Source organism: Jaculus jaculus, chromosome X (assembly GCF_020740685.1).
Source record: "Jaculus jaculus isolate mJacJac1 chromosome X, mJacJac1.mat.Y.cur, whole genome shotgun sequence".
Lineage (NCBI taxonomy): Eukaryota > Metazoa > Chordata > Mammalia > Rodentia > Dipodidae > Jaculus > Jaculus jaculus.
Genome location: NC_059125.1, coordinates 131496403 through 131512538, shown reverse-complemented (window position 1 = coordinate 131512538; position 16136 = coordinate 131496403). Strand labels below are relative to the sequence as shown.

Below are 16136 nucleotides of genomic sequence, written 5' to 3'. Positions count from 1 at the left end.
CTGTAGCCAAGTGAAATGAATACATATGTAGTTTATAGAACTTTAAATAAAATACAGGCAAAACTACAATTTACCACATTTAAAATATATTTATATCAATTATACTTACACAGTAGCTCTTCAGTCTGATAAAATCTACAGTCATAGGAATGGATCTATCACTATTTCTGTTCAGTGATTTAATGTAATCCAGCAGGTCAGCAAAGAACTTATAGCCCCCCTTCAGCACACAGAGGGCTACAATGTGATGGCCTCCCATCTCCTTCATCACATCTCGTGCAAGCCTCTCAGTCCTGCAAAATAAAATCAAGCGATTAAAAAACATGTCATAATGTTCATACTCTATGACCACTGATTCTTAGGCATTAAACTTCCACAAAACACATCCTTTGTCCTCATGAAGCATGCTGCTTAAAGTAAAATTAAAAACAAGCCAATTGTGGTGGTACATGCATTTAATCCCAGCACTCAGTGGGTAGAGGTAGGAGTACTGCTGTGAGTTCGAGACCAGCCTGGGACTACAGAGTGAATTCCAGGTTAGCCTGGGCTAAATTGAGAACCTACCTTACACACACACAAAATTAAAAACATTTGGGAGATGGATTTCTTTTATTTATTTTTCATATAACAAAAGAAAGAGGGTTTATTTTTTTTTTTCCCCAAGGTAGGGTCTTGCTGTAGCCCAGGCTGACCTGGAATTCACTATACAGTCTCAGGGTGGCCTCCTGAGTGCTGGAATTAAAAGTGTGTGCTACCATGCCCAGCTTTTTTTTTTTTTTTGACATGGGAACTCTCTCTGTACCTCACTGGCCTGCAACTCATAATCCTCCCCCGTCTATTTATGCCACTACACCTGACTCATCAAAATTAAGAAGGCTAAGGGCTGGGAGATGACTTGGCTGCTAAGACACTTGCCTGTAAAACCAAATGACCTAGAACCACATAAGCCAGATGCACAAGGTGGTGCATGCATCTGGAGTTCATTTTCAGTGGCTAGAGCACCTGGAGCCCCCATTCTCTCTCTCTGAAATGAATAAAATATTTTTAAAAAGTAAAAAAAGAAAGCTGGGCCAGGAAGAGTGCTTGAGGCCAGCCTGGGCTACACAGTAAGACAGCCTCAAAACCCAAAGCAACAAACAACAATCAGATGCACTATAACTTCCACGTAGACTAAAAAAATACAAACACGTCTGCTAAATATTCATTTATATTGATGTCAATGAATGCTGCTCTCTCAGCTTTGGTCAAAGAAGCTTCTTTTTGTAGTGGAAAGTACTTACTGTGAAAACTCAAAACTCATCCAAATGCTGAGAGTGCTCAGCCCTAAATGGCACATCTTTATCATCCCCTCCAAGCCTCAGGAACATGGCAAAAGAGAGGGTGGAAAGAATGAATGTAAGAGCTGGAGGATAGGGAGGAGTGCTATGAATTCTGTCTGGCTGACATGGCCACTACATCCATGAACTCACTTCCTGTACAAGAATGGGCCCATTATGGAGCAGCTCATGAAGCCCCCATCACTCCATGAGAAAGTATTAGCAGTTATGGTGGTTTGATTCAGGTGTCCCCCATAAACTTAGGTGTTCTGAATGCTAGGTTCCCAGCTGATGGAGATTTGGGAATTAACACCTCCTGGAGGCAGTGTATTTTGGAGGGCTGGCTTATGGATGCTACAGCCACTTTCCACATGCCAGTGTCTGGCACACTCTCCTGTTCCTGTTGTCCACCTTATGTGGGCCAGGGGGTGATGTCCACCCTCTGCTTATGCCATCATTTTTCCCCTGCTATCATGGAGCTTCCCCTCCAGGCTGTAAACCAAAATCTCTTTTTCCCACAAGCTGCTCTTGGTTTGGTGATTTCTACCAGCAATGCGAACCTGACTCCAACAGCAGTCAATAGTTGTTTTCTTCACTGATGTAGCCATTGGTAAGCTACCCATGCTCATGCAAGCAATCCCGATTAAACTCAGTGGATCACAAAAACTGACATCAGGGCTAGAAAGATGGCTTAGAGGTTAAGTGCTTGCCTGTGAAGCCTAAGGACCCCGGATCGAGGCTCAATTCCCTAGGACCCATGTTAGCCAGATGCACAAGGGGGCGCACGTGTCTGGAGTTTCGTTTGCAGTGGTTGGAGACCCTGGCGTGCCCATTCTCTCTCTCTCTCTCTCTCTCTCTCTCTCTCTCTCTGTCACTTTCAAATAAATAAATTTTTTTAAAAAAAAAACCTGACATCAAAGTAGAAGTGGGACAAGTTAGGAAGAGGTTCAGAAACAGGGGCAGGGAGACAAAAGAAGGTAATGGGGCCAGGCGTGGTGCACATGCCTCTAATCCCAGCACTCCGGAGGCAGAGGTAGGAGGATTGCCCTGAGTTCAAAGTCACCCTGAGACTATATAGTGATTTCTAGGTCAGCCTGGGGTAGAGCAAGACCCCACCTCAGAAAAACAAAACAGCAAAAAAGGTAATGGGTAAATATTATCTAAATAATTATATGCACCAGGCATGTTGGCACACACCTTTAATCTCAGCACCTGGGAGGCAGAGGCAGGAGGATCACTATGAGTTCAATACCAGCCAGAGACTACATAGTGAATTGCAGGTCAGCCTGGGCTAGAATGAGACCATACCTCGAAAAACCAAAAAAATAAAAAAGTAGTTGCTCCTTTTTAAACATAAATAAGGGCGGCAGAGATGGTTTAGCAGTTAAGGTGGTTACCTGTGAAGCCTAAGGACCCAGGTTCCATTTCGCAGTATCCACATAAGCCACACACACAAGGTAGTGCACGTGTCTAGACTCCATGCATAGTGGATGGAGGACCTGGCATGCCCATTTTCTTTCTCTCTCTCTCTGTCCCTTTCTCTGTCTCTCTCAAATAGATAAATAAAAATGGAGTATTCTAAAAAGTTGTTTCTATTTAATATATAAAATCATGGAAGTTGTTAATCAAAAAAAAATGAAAAGAAAATAAAACAAGGTGGGGCTGGAGAGATGGGTTAGCAGTTAAGGCACTTGACCTAAGGACCCACGTTCAGTGCCCAAGCAGCCACATAGAGCCAGATGTACAAGGTGGTACATGTGTCTCAAGTTCCTTTGCAGTGACTAGAGGCCCTGGGACACCCATTCTCTTTGCCTCTTTCTTTCTCTCAAATAACTGTATATTTTTTAATTTATTTATTTGATAGTGACAGACACAGACAGAGAAAATGGGCACGCCAGGGCTTCCAGCCACTGCAAAGGAACTCCAGACGCGTGCTCCCCCTTGTGCATCTGGCTAACGTGGGTCCTGGGGAACCGAGCCTCGAACCGGGGTCCTTAGGCTTCACAGGCAAGCACTTAACTGCTAAGCCATCTCTCCAGCCCTCAAATAAATATTTTTTAAAAAATAAAATATAATTTTTTAATCAAAACCAAAGTATCACTTTCAAAACCTATTAGATTAGGAAATACTGGTTGAATGCTATTTCTCTTAATACAGGGCATTAGATGAGACTGTGAGGAAAACGGAACTCTCACATATCATTGTGAATATAAAATGTCACAATTTTTTGAATTTTAAGTCTATAAGTGCAAAATAATGAAGTCATAAATGTCCATCAAAAATGTACTAGTTAGGGCTAGAGAGATGGCTTGGCGGTTAAGCACTTGCCTGTGAAGCCTGAGGACCCTGGTTCTAGGCTTGATTCCCCAGGACCCAGGGATGCACAAGGGGGAGGCACGTGTCTGGAGTTTGTTTGCAGTAGCTGGAGGCCCTGGCACACCCACTTTCTCTCTCTGCCTCTTTCTCTTTGTCTGTCACTCTCAAATAAATAAATAAAAATAAAAAATATTTTAAAAAATGTACTATTTAAATCAGGTATGGGACATCCATAATTGAGCACTATAAGACCTTTAAATTTTATTTGGGTACTGGGCGTGGTGGTGCATGCCCTTAATCCCAGCATTCAGGAGGCAGATGTAGGAGGATCACTGTGAGTTTGAGACCATACGTACTGAGTTCCAGGTCAGCCTGGGCTAGTGGGAAACCCTGCCAAGAAAAACAAATATACATATATATGTATATAGGGTTGGGCATAGTGGCTAATATATATAACCTTAACACTTGGGAGTCTGGAGGATTGCAAATCTGAGGCCAGTTTAAACTACACAGAAGGTTCCAAGCCAGCCAGGCATGATGGTGCACACCTTTAATCCCAATACTTATGAAGCAGAGGGAAGAGAATCGCCGTGAGTTCAAGGCCACCCCGAGACCAGAGTGAATTCCAGGTTAGGCTGAACTAAAATGAGACCCTACCTCAGGGAAAAAAAAAAAAAACCAGAAAAAATAAAGTTCCAAACCAGAGCAAAGTTATATAAAAACAGCCAGGTGTGGTTATATATACCTTAATCCCATCACTTGGAAAGTGGAGGTAAGAGAATCAATGTGAGTTCAAAGACACCCTGAGCTACATATAATGTATTCCAGGTCAGCCTGGGCTAGACCCTGCCTCAAAAAACACCAACAACAAAAAATAAATAAATAAAATGAGGGTGCTGAAGAGATGGCTCAGTGGTTAAGGTATTTGGCTCAAAGTGTAATGACCAGGATTTGATTCTTCAGTGCCCACATAAGTCAGATGCAAAGTGGTGCATTGAAAATAAAAAGCAAGCCGGGTGTGGTGGCGCACGCCTTTAATCCCAGCACTCGGGAGGCAGAGGTAGGAGGATCGCCATGAGTTCAAGGCCACCCTGAGACTACATAGTGAATTCCAGGTCAGCCTGGACCAGAGTGAGACCCTACCTTGAAAAACCAAAAAAAAAAAAAAAAAAAAAAAAAAGAAAATAAAAAGCAAAAGATAAATAGTATCTAGGGAAGGAGTATGTTCAGAAGGTTAAGAGAAGTATAATCTTCTCATTTACAGTCTCCACAGAATTTTTCATAACTTTTAGCACAAATATATTTAATATTATAATTTTTTTTTTTTGAGGTAGTGTCTCACACTAGCCCAGGCTGACCTGGAATTCACTCTGTAGTTTCAGAGTGGCCTCAACTCATGGCTATCCTCCTACTTCTGCCTCCCAAATGCTGGAATTAAAGGTATGCGCCACCATGCCCCACTTTATATTTGTTTTAGTTTTTTTTTTTTTTTTCTTTTTGAGGTAGGGTCTCACTCTAGCCCAGGCTGACCTGGAATTCACTCTGTAGTCTCAGGGTGGCCTCAAACTCATGGCGATACTCAGCCTAAAATATTTTTTAGTATTTACTTATTTCAAGCAGAAAAAGGAGGGGGAAAGAGAAAAAGAGAATGGGTACACCAAGCACCAATGTTGCTAGACACTGGAAATGAACTCCAGACACAAGTGCTACATTGTGCATCTGGCTTTATGTGGGTACTGGGAATCGAACTTGGGTTGTTAGGCTCACCCATTACCAAATTAATTCAAAGTCCCTTCAATGTTATCTACTCTCTATAAATTCTCACTATACAAGACATATGTGTGTAAGGGGTTTTATAAAAGGACTTTAACAATAGAAAGTATTTATTAACAAGCTGGACTGGCTCTTATTCAAAATCAACTAAATAGTAGCTAGCTTAAAACTAATGCAAGAGGGCTGGAGAGATGGCTTAGTGGTTAAGCGCTTGCCTGTGAAGCCTAAGGACCCCGGTTCGAGGCTCGGTTCCCCAGGTCCCACGTTAGCCAGATGCACAAGGGGGTGCACACGTCTGGAGTTCGTTTGCAGAGGCTGGAAGCCCTGGCACGCCCATTCTCTCTCTCTCCCTCTATCTGTCTTTCTCTCTGTGTCTGTCGCTCTCAAATAAATAAATAAATAATTTAAAAAAAAAACTAATGCAAGAAAAAAATTAACAACTTTGAGATCTTACAAACCTGTCCATAATTAGTCCATGAGGAATAAACACCTTTTCCAAGTCCTCAGCGTAATGATTAGGTATACAAAATAAATCTAGGTCATAGCCAGGTTCATCATCACTGATCTGAAAAAGAAATATAGTTGTTTCAAATCAGAACATTACAAGATCCCCACATTCAATTGGATTTAGATAATAAAGCTTAGTTACCAGAGAGATTTAGATATGAGACAATATGAACAGAAGTTAATTTTATAGTTATCATAATAAATTGTATTTTTCTAAGAAAACCATATGTCTTAGAGATGAATAGAGTTAAGAATGAGAAATGAAAGCTGGGCATGGAGGGCAGAGGTAGGAGGATTGCAGTGAGCTCAAGGCCATCCTGAGACTACATAGTGAATTCAATTCAAGGTCAGCCTGAGCAAGAGTGAGACCCTACCTAGAAAAACAAAACAAGAAAAAAAAAACAAAATAACAAAAACAAAACAACAAAGAATGAAAAATTAAACAAGATGTAAATTGGAGAATAAATTTCCTTTAAGTGACAAAAAGAAAAATAAATTGTTGACATTTTGTTGTATTTTATTATTATTGATTTGTGATAAAGAAAGACAGGCACACCAGGGCCTCCAACCACTACAAACTCCAGGCGTATGTGCCACTTTGTGATCAGGCTTACATGGGTTTTGGAGAATCGAACCTGGGACATTAGGCTTCACAGGCAAGTGCCTTAAGTGCTAAGCCGCCTCTCAGGCCTTGTTTTGTTTTTTTGAGGTAGGGTCTCGCTCTAGCCACGGCTGACCCAGGACTCATTTTGTAGTCTCAGACTGGCCTTGAACTCAAAACAATTCCTCCTACCTCTGCTTCCCATGTGCTGGGATTAAAGGTGTGCGCCACCAAGCCTAGCTTGTTAACATTTTTAAAATGAACAATGAGTATATGGAAATTCATTACTATAATCTAACAAATTTGAGTATGTTTGATAATTTTTAAAAAGTTAACCATATGGGCTGGAGGGATGGCTTAGCTGTTAAAGCTTTTGCCTGCAAAGCCAAAGGACCCAGCTTCAATTCCCCAGGACCCATGTTAGCCAGATGTGCAACGTGACGCACGTGTCAGAGTTCGTATGCAGTGACTGGAGGCCCTGGTGTGACCCTTTCTCTCTCTGTCAAATAAAATAATAATTTTAAAAGTTAACAATATATTCTAGTAAGTTAAAATATCATATAGAAGCCAGGCTTGGTGGTGCACACCTTTAATCCCAGCACTCCAGAGGCAGAAGTTTGAGGATGGCTGGGAGTTCAAGGCCACCCTGAGACTACATAATTAATTCCAGATTAGCCTGGACCAGAATGAGATTCTACCTCAAAAAATTCAAAAAAAAAAAAAAAAAAAAAAACCATGGGCTAGAGTGAAACCCTATCTCGAAAAACAAAAACAAAACAAACAAAATAAAAAGAACTCAAACTTCACCTCTTATAAAGTTGAGTTCACAGGAACTACTGCAAAATTGTTTGAGTAGGATTAAATATTTATTGTCCTAGTATGCTCAGACCCTGGCACAAAAAAATAAGTATTTAAATTATTAATTAAAATATTTAAATTATATTGCTGAAGACTCCACATCCTTGAGCTGCAAGGCCACTGAGAAATCCTGCTGGAACTGAGCTGATAACCTCCTCCATGTAGACCAGCTGACAGAAAGCTGGAAGAAGCCATTCTACATGCAGTTCAATGGGAGAAAGATACACCACCAGTGAAGATACTCAACAAGCCTTATAATTGGCCAGCCAGGCCAAATGAGTCAACGGGTGCAATAGTGTCACATCTGTAATGGTAGAAACCAACTGCCCTTTCACTGGACTGGAGGCCCGCTCCAAGGGAGGAAATACATCCCTGATACTGAAAACTTAAAACAGGGGTAGTCATGAGCCCTAGGGCTGTAACATCTGCTGATATCTGGAAAAGTGCATATACTATGCTTATCAAACTACCCAGTAAGCACTTCTCCTAATATTTATATCCTTATATTAATGCTACTCTCACTTTGGATAAAGAATCTTCTCTTTTCAGATGGCAGTGACCTTGGGATGACTCAGAAGGTATCACAGTGCTGGAAAGAAGTGACTGGAATACTGAGTAACATCTCAATCACACCTTCCAAGGCTCAGGGTCTAATGCGGAAGAGGTGGCGGAAAGAATGTAAGAGCCAAAGGAAGGGTAGGACTCCTTACAATGTGCTCCCTCCAGACAAAAAAATTGGCCTCGATATCCATGACCTCATAGTGCCTGACACTACCTACACAAGCCCATCATAAGAGAAGGGAAGGATCATGGTATCCAAATAGAGGAAAGACTTATTGAGATGGGGAGTGGATATGATGGAGAATAGAATTTCAAAGGGGAAAAGGGGGAGAGGGAGGGTATTACCATGGGATATTTTATATAATCATGGAAAATGTTTAATAAAATTGAGAAAAATTTAAAAAAATAAAATATTTAAATTAATTATTTGATAATATCAATGATATAGTAGTACCTGTGGTGACAAAATGCACTGGGATAATTTTACAAATATACATGCATCTATACACACTGAAAAACAGAAAAATCTGAAAGCAGCCCAGGTATAGAAGTATGTATCTGTAATTCCAGCATTGGGAAGCAGAGGCAGGAGCATTATAGAGGCCAGCCTGGGTAACATAGTTAGTTGGTTCCAGGCCAGCTGAGGGTTCACAGTAAAATCCTGTCTCAAAAAACAAAACAGGGCCAGGCTTGATGGCGCACACCTTTAACCACAGCACTTGGGAGGCAGAGGTAGGAGGATCACGGTGAGTTTGGAGGCCACCCTGAGACAACATAGTGAATTAATTCCAGGTCAGCCTGAGCTAGACTGAGACCCTACCTTGGAAAAAAAACCCAAGATTCTCAGTGGCAGGGACTGGAGACGACACAGCAGTTAAAGGCACTGGCTTACAAAGCCTTCCATCTCAGGTTCAATTCCCCTGCACCCACAAAATGCCTAATGCAAAAAAAAAAAAAAAAAAGGCACAGGCATCTGGCATTCATTTTCACTGTCAAGAGACCCTAACTCGTTCTCTCTCTCTCTCTCTCTCTCTCTCTCTCTCGTCCAGGCTGACCTGGAATTCACTATGTAGTCTCAGATTCCCTTGAACTCACAGCAATCCTCATACCTCTGCCTCCCATGTGCTGAGATTAAAGGCATGTGCCACCATACCCAGCTCATTCCATTTCTTTCCTTCCTTCACTCTTTCCTCTTTGTTGCTTTCTCCTGCTTGCAAAGCCAAAGGACCCAGGTTTGATTCCTCAAGATCCACTTAAGCCAGATACACAGGTGGAAAATGCATGTAGAGTTCATTTGCAGTGGCTGGAGGCCCTGACATGCCCATTCTCTCTCTCTTTCACTCTCTCTCTCCCTCAAATAAATTTTTAAAAAAAAAAGTAACAAGAAACCCAAACTGGGGATATGGCTCAGTGGGTAAAAATGTTTGCTGTGCAAGCATGAGGACCTCAGTTTGATGCCTAGCACCCATGTAGAAAGCTGGACATGACCACATATGCTTATAACCCCAGGCCTGAGTGGGGCAAAGACAGAATTGCTGGAGCTCCCTGATCAGGAGGCTAACTGATAAATAGAGAATTCCAGGTTCAGTGAGAGAGACTGTCTCAGAAATGCAGCAAAAAGTGATAGAGGAGGACACCCAAAGCCTTCCTTTGGCCTCTGCACGTGTATGCATAGGGCATGCACACTTGCACACACTTGTGCACTCATCATAAACACACTGTACAAACTACCACACATATACACACATACCTCCAAATCATAAAAACTACTTCCTTTGAGGTTTTATGATTTCATTTATGTTTTAAATTATTTTTCTGATTTTAAATTATTTTTATTACAGACAGAGAAGGACATACATAAAGAGAGACAGAGTGTGAGGGAGTGAGAATGGGTGCTCCAGGGCTTCTAGCCACAATAAACAAACTGCCAATACATGTGCCACCATGTGCATCTGGCTTACGTGGGACCTGGAGAATTGAACCTGGGTCCATAGGCTTCACAGGCAAGTGCCTTAACTGCTAAGCCATCTCTCCAGCCCTCATTTAATTGGGGTAGTCCATGCTGGTTTTCAACTCAATATCCTTCTGGGGGCTGGAGAGATGGTTTAGTGGTTAAGGCATTTGCCTGTAAAGCCAAAGGATGCCTATTCGATTCTCCAGGACCCACATAAGCCAGATGCACAAGAGGGCGCATGCATCTGGAGTTCGTTTGCAGTGGCTGGAGGCCTAAGCACACCCATTCTCATTCTGTCTCTCCCTCTTTCTCTCTCAAATAAATAAATAAAATATATTTTTAAAAACATATCCTCGGGCTGGAGAGATGGCTTAGTGGTTAAGCACTCGCCTGTGAAGCCTAAGGACCCCAGTTCGAGGCTCGGTTCCCCAGGTCCCACATTAGCCAGGTGCACAAGGGGGCGCACGCGTCTGGAGTTCGTTTGCAGAGGCTGGAGGCCCTGGCGCGCCCATTCTCTCTCTCTCCCTCTATCTGCCTTTCTCGCTGTGTCTGTCACTCTCAAGTAAATAAATAAAAAAATGAACAAAAAAAAAAACCAAAACATATCCTTCTGCCTCACCATCCCAAGTGCTGGGATTAAATGTGTGCACCACAGCACCCAGCTCAGAATCCAGTTATATTTTGAGGTTTCTACAGCTGAAAATTTTGAGACCCATGTTGTCTCCTTTTCAGTGCATAAAACTCCATTCTGAATTCAGACATTGGTAGAATTTTATTTGTCAGGTATACCCACATGACCCTGCAGTGTGCACAAGTAAATATTCATCTGTTCGTAAACACACATGTATTATTTTCCTTTTTCAAAAAATATTTTTAGGGGGCTGGAAAGATGGCTTCGTGGTTAAGGTGTTCACCTGAGAAGCCTAAGGACCTAGGTTTTTTTCTTTTCTCCCCGAGGTAGGGTCTCACTCTGATCCAGGCTGACCTGGAATTAATTCACTATGTAGTCTCAGGGTGGCCTCGAACTCATGGTGATCCACCTACCTCTGCCTCCCAAGTGCTGGGATTAAAGGTGTGTGCCACTACACCCAGCCCAGGACCTAGGTTTGATTCTCCAGTACCCATGTAAGCCAGATGCACAAGGTGGTACATGTGTCTGGAATTTGTCTGCAGTGGCTAGAAGCCCTGACACGCCTATTCTCTCCCTCTCCCCGCCATCTCTCTTCTTTTAAAATTTTTATTAGCATTTTCCATGATTATAAAAAAATCCCATGGTAATTCCCTCCCTCCCCCCCACACTTTCCCCTTAATACATTTTTAGGTTCAGGAATGGTGGTGCATGCCTTTAATCCCAGCACTTGGGAGGCAAAGGTAAGAGGATCACCATCAGTTCGAGGCCATCCTAAGAATACACAGTGAATGGAATTTCAAAGGAGAAAGTGGGGGAGGAGGGAATTACCATGGGATATTTTTTATTATAATCATGGAAAATGCTAAGAAAATTAAAAAAAAAAAAAAAGAATACACAGTGAATTCGAGGTCAGCCTGAGCTAGAGTGAGACCCAGCCTCGAAAAACAACCAACCAACAACAACAACAAAAATACATTTAGGGCTGGGAGATGGCTCAGCAGTTAAAGGTGCTTACTTCCAAAGTCTGCTGTCCCGGGTTTGATTGCCCAGTGCCCATGTAGGCACAGGGTGGTGCATGTGTTTAGAGTTCATTAGCAGTGGCAGGAGGCCCTGGCTTGCCTATGCATGCTGTTTCTTTCCTTGTAAATAAATAAATTTTAAAACATCATCATCAGAGATGGGCATGGTGGCGCACGCCTTTAATCCCAGCACTTGGGAAGCAGAGGTAGGAGGATCACCATGAGTTTGACGCCAGACTGAGAATACAGTGAGTTCCAGGTCAGCTTGGGCTAGAGTAAGACCCTACCTCGAAAAAAAAAAATCATCATTAGGTCCTCTTGCCACTGCAAATGAACTCCAGATGCATGTGCCACTTGTGCATCTGGCTTTATGTCGGTACTGGAGAATCAAAATCAGGCCATCAGGCTTTGCAAGCAAGTGCTTTTAACCACTGAGCCATCTCTCCAGTCCACATGTATTATTTTCACAAATATGCTGCTGTTTATGAAACATAGCCAGATCCTCCAGAACATATTTTGTAACAAAAGTGTGAAAATACATTATAATAAAAATTTACATTAGGTGAATTAGAATATATGTACTATAACTTTACAACAAGAATGAAAATGCACCACTTCAAAGTGCTTTAAAATCAAGGCAATCAGAATACCAACATGAGTTCTTTGAAATTTAGTAACTCCTTTCTCCCACTTTCTCTGTTTCTGGCATAAAACCCAGACTCTTCAAAGACAATTACATCTATTAAACAGACACAGTACCTAACTACAAGTTCTACAGGTAACCTAAACTCCAATTCCTGTTCTAATCAAAGCAAAAGGCAACATAAATCCTACCAAACTTATCCCAGTTTTATAAGCTCTTGCTATGTAGCTGTTCAGGAACTTGCTGTGTCGACCAAACTGGCTTCAAACTTGCTACAATCCTCTTATTTCTGCCTTCCAAGTACGGAGCTTACAGGTGTGCTCTACCACACCTGGCTGCCAGTCATGTATTCTAGAAGTACAGAAAGGACCGGAAGAGAACTTAGTGATTAAGGTACTTGCTGACAAAGCCAAAGGACCCAGGAATGACTCCCCAGTACCCACAGAAACTGGATGCAAAGTGGCATATGCACCTCGAATTCATTTGCAGTAGCTAGAGGCATTGGCATGCCCATTCTTTCTGTTGCACGCTCGCGCGCTCTCTCTCTCTCTCTCTCTCTCTCTCTCTCTCTCTCTCTCTCTCTGTGTGTGTGTGTGTGTGTGTGTGTGTGTGTGTGTTTACAAATAAATTAATAAAAAGAGTGTTCTGGGCCGGGTGTGGTGACGCAAGCTCAGGAAGCAAATGTAGAAGGATCACCATAAGTTCAAAGCCAAAAAAAAAAAGTGTGTTCTTTTGTTTTGAGGTAGGGTCTCATTCTAGCCCAGTGTGACTTGGAACTCACTGTGTAGTCCCAGGCTGACCTTGAACTCAGCAGTGCTGGGATTAAAGGTGTGAGCCACCATGACTAGCTAAGAGATATTTTTAATAAAAAGTAAATCAAAGACCTTTTGAAAGATTTACATATAATCTGTTATTTCAAAAATACGTGTCTTTTTGTTTTGAGATGGTTTCACTCTGTAGTCCAGACTGACCTGGAACTCTTTATGTAGCCTAAGCTAGTCCCAAACATGTGACCATCATGTGTCAGCTGCCCAAATGTTTGGGATATAGGTGTGAGCCATCATATCTGGCTTATTAAGACAGTACTAGACTTCCGAGAAGATGGCAGCAAACTAGCCACACCAACACAGCCTAGGGAGAGAAATAAACAGAAACACAGCAAAATACATTCCTCGACTGAAAAGTGAAGGTATATTATCAATCACAGCAGAGAAGCAGGAGAGACCAAGACCGTCCGCAAAGGAGGAAACCAGCAAGAATCCAGAAGGCACCAGAAGCCCAGATCTGTGAGCCCAACCGGCTGGCTATGCAGAGCTGCGGCAGCAGAAAAAAGGTGAGAGGGTTTTCCACTCACATCAGCCTACTTGCAAAGGCAAGAAACCTGAAAGGGAAGACACCAGAGACCAGCTGAAGGAGAATACAAACAGGACCAGCCAAATTCCAGGCACCCTACAAAGTCTCATCCCCCAACCATCAGGGCTGTGAACATCGGAAGAAATCATTCAGCGCCGGCCGCCCAGCACCAAGCCATCATGGTGGGCACTCAGCACTGGTGAGATTAGAAGCCATCCCAAAAGTTAACAGGGCCTACTTATACAAAGCCAGATACATAGGTCTGCACTGGAAGTGCTAATCTCTCTTTCCATGTCAGGAAAGGTTATGCATTACTATTTTTTCTTTTGGTTTTTCACGGTAGGGTCTAATGCTGGCCCAGGCCAACCTTCAATTCAATATACAGTCTCAGGGTGGCCTCAAACTCATAGAAATCCTCCCATATCTGCCTCCCAAGTGCTGGGATTAAAGGTGTGCGCCACCACACCTGGCTTACATATTACATTTGAATGATATATTCTTGGTTGACTTTACAAATAAGTCCACACCCAGATGGATTCACTGGTGAATTTTAACAGACCTTCAGGGAAGAACTAACACCAATGCTTCTCAAACTTTTCCATAAAATATAAAAGGAAGGAATCCTACCCAACTCCTTCTACAAAGCCAGCATCACCCTGATAACAAAATCAGACAAAGATAGAAAAAAAAAAAAAAAGGAAAATTACAGACCAAACTCCCTCATGAACAAACATAGATGCAAAGTTTCTCAACAAAATATTGGTAAAAAGAAAACAGGAATGTATCACAAAGATCATTCACCCTGACCACGTAGGCTTTATCCCAGAGATGCAGGGATGGTTCAACATATGCAAATCTATAAACGTAATATATTATACGAATGAACTAAAGGACAAAAATCACATGATCATCTCATTAGATGCAGAGAAAGCATTTGACAAAATCCAACATCCCTTCATGATAAAAGTCCTACAGAGACTGGGAATAGAAAGAACATATCTCAGAGCCGGGCATGGTGGTGCACGCCTTTAATCCCAGCACTCGGGAGGCAGAGGTAGGAGGATCTCCGAGAGTTCGAGGCCACCTGAGACTACATAGAGAATTCCAGGTCAGCCTGAGCCAGAGTGAGACCCTACCTCAAAAAACCAAAAAAAAAAAAAAAAAAAAGAACTTATCTCAACATAATAAAGGCTATTTATGACAAGCCTACAGCCACAACACTACCAAATGGGGAAAAAATTGAAGCTTTTCCACTAAAATCAGGAACAAGACAAGGTTGTCCACTGTCCCCACTTTTATTGTTTTTTTTGTTTGTTTTTTGTTTTCTATTTATTTTTTTTTCCCCACTTTTATTTAATATAGTACTGGAAGTCTTAGCCATAGCAATAAGGCAAGAGACACACATAAAAGGGATACAAATTGGAAAGGAAGAAATCAAGTTACCATTATTTGCAGATGACATGATTCTATACATAAAGGACCCTAAAGACTCTACTAGCAAACTGTTAGAGCTGATAAATATGTACAGCCATGTAGCAGGATACAAAATAACTACACAGAAATCAGTAGCATTCCTATATGCTAACAACAAAGACACAGAAGATGAAATCAGAGAATCACTCTCATTCACAATTGCATCAAAGAAAATAAAGTACCTTGGAATAAACCTAACCGAGGAAGTAAAGCAGAGATACAATGTAATACAATGTAATACAATGTAATACAAAGTAATGTAGAGATACAATGAAAACTATAAAACACTCACGCGAGAAATTTCAGAAGACACTAGGAAATGGAAAAACATCCCTTGTTCCTGGTTTGGAATAATCAATATTGAGAAAATGGCAATCTTACCAAAAGCAATCTACACATTTAATGCAATCCCCATCAAAATTCCAAAGACATCCTTCATGGAAATAGAAAAAACAATCCAAAAATTCATTTGGAATCACAAAAAAACCCTCAAATATCTAAAATAATACTGAGCAACAAAAATAAGGCAGGAGGTATCACCATACCTGATTTTAACCTATACTACAGAGCCATGGTAACAAAAACAGCATGGTACTGGCACAAAAGCAGATATGTAGATCAATGGAACAGAATAGAGAGAGGACCCAGATATAAGTCTAGGTAGTTATACCTACCTGATATTTGATAAAGATGCCAAAAATACTCATTGGAGAAAGGACAGCCTCTTCAGCAAAACTGGACATGTATCTGTAGAAGGATGAAAATAGATTCTTCTCTCCATGCAAAGGAATTAAATCCAAATGGACTACAGACCTTAACAACAGACCTAAACTCTGAAATTAATAGAGGAAAAAATAGGGGAAACCCTTCAACACATTGGTCTTGGCAAAGACTTTCTGAATATAACCCCAATTGCTCAGGCAATAAAACCACAGATTAACCATTGGGACCTCATGAAATTACAAAGATTTTATACTACAAAGGACACTGTGAATAAAGCAAAGAGGCAACCTACAGAATGGGACAAAAATCTTTGCCAGCTATATATCTGATAGAGGTTTAATATCTAGGATATACAAAGAACTCAAAAAGTTAAATAATAAGAAATCAAACAAGCCAATTAAAAAATGG

General features: G+C 41.5%; 1 protein-coding gene across 1 annotated transcript in view; it reads right to left on the bottom strand.

The window, feature by feature from the left end:
- Nucleotides 1-15728, bottom strand: part of Hprt1 (hypoxanthine phosphoribosyltransferase 1) — a 46928-nt gene extending 31200 nt beyond the window's left edge. The window contains exons 1-3 of the mRNA XM_045139948.1: nucleotides 15680-15728; nucleotides 5864-5970; nucleotides 110-293 (exon numbers count right to left, since the gene is read on the bottom strand). Coding sequence (XP_044995883.1) covers nucleotides 110-293; nucleotides 5864-5970; nucleotides 15680-15712 — 324 coding nt within the window. The 5' untranslated portion in view covers nucleotides 15713-15728. The remainder of the gene's footprint in view (nucleotides 1-109; nucleotides 294-5863; nucleotides 5971-15679) is intronic.
- Between the last annotated feature and the right edge of the window lie 408 nt (nucleotides 15729-16136).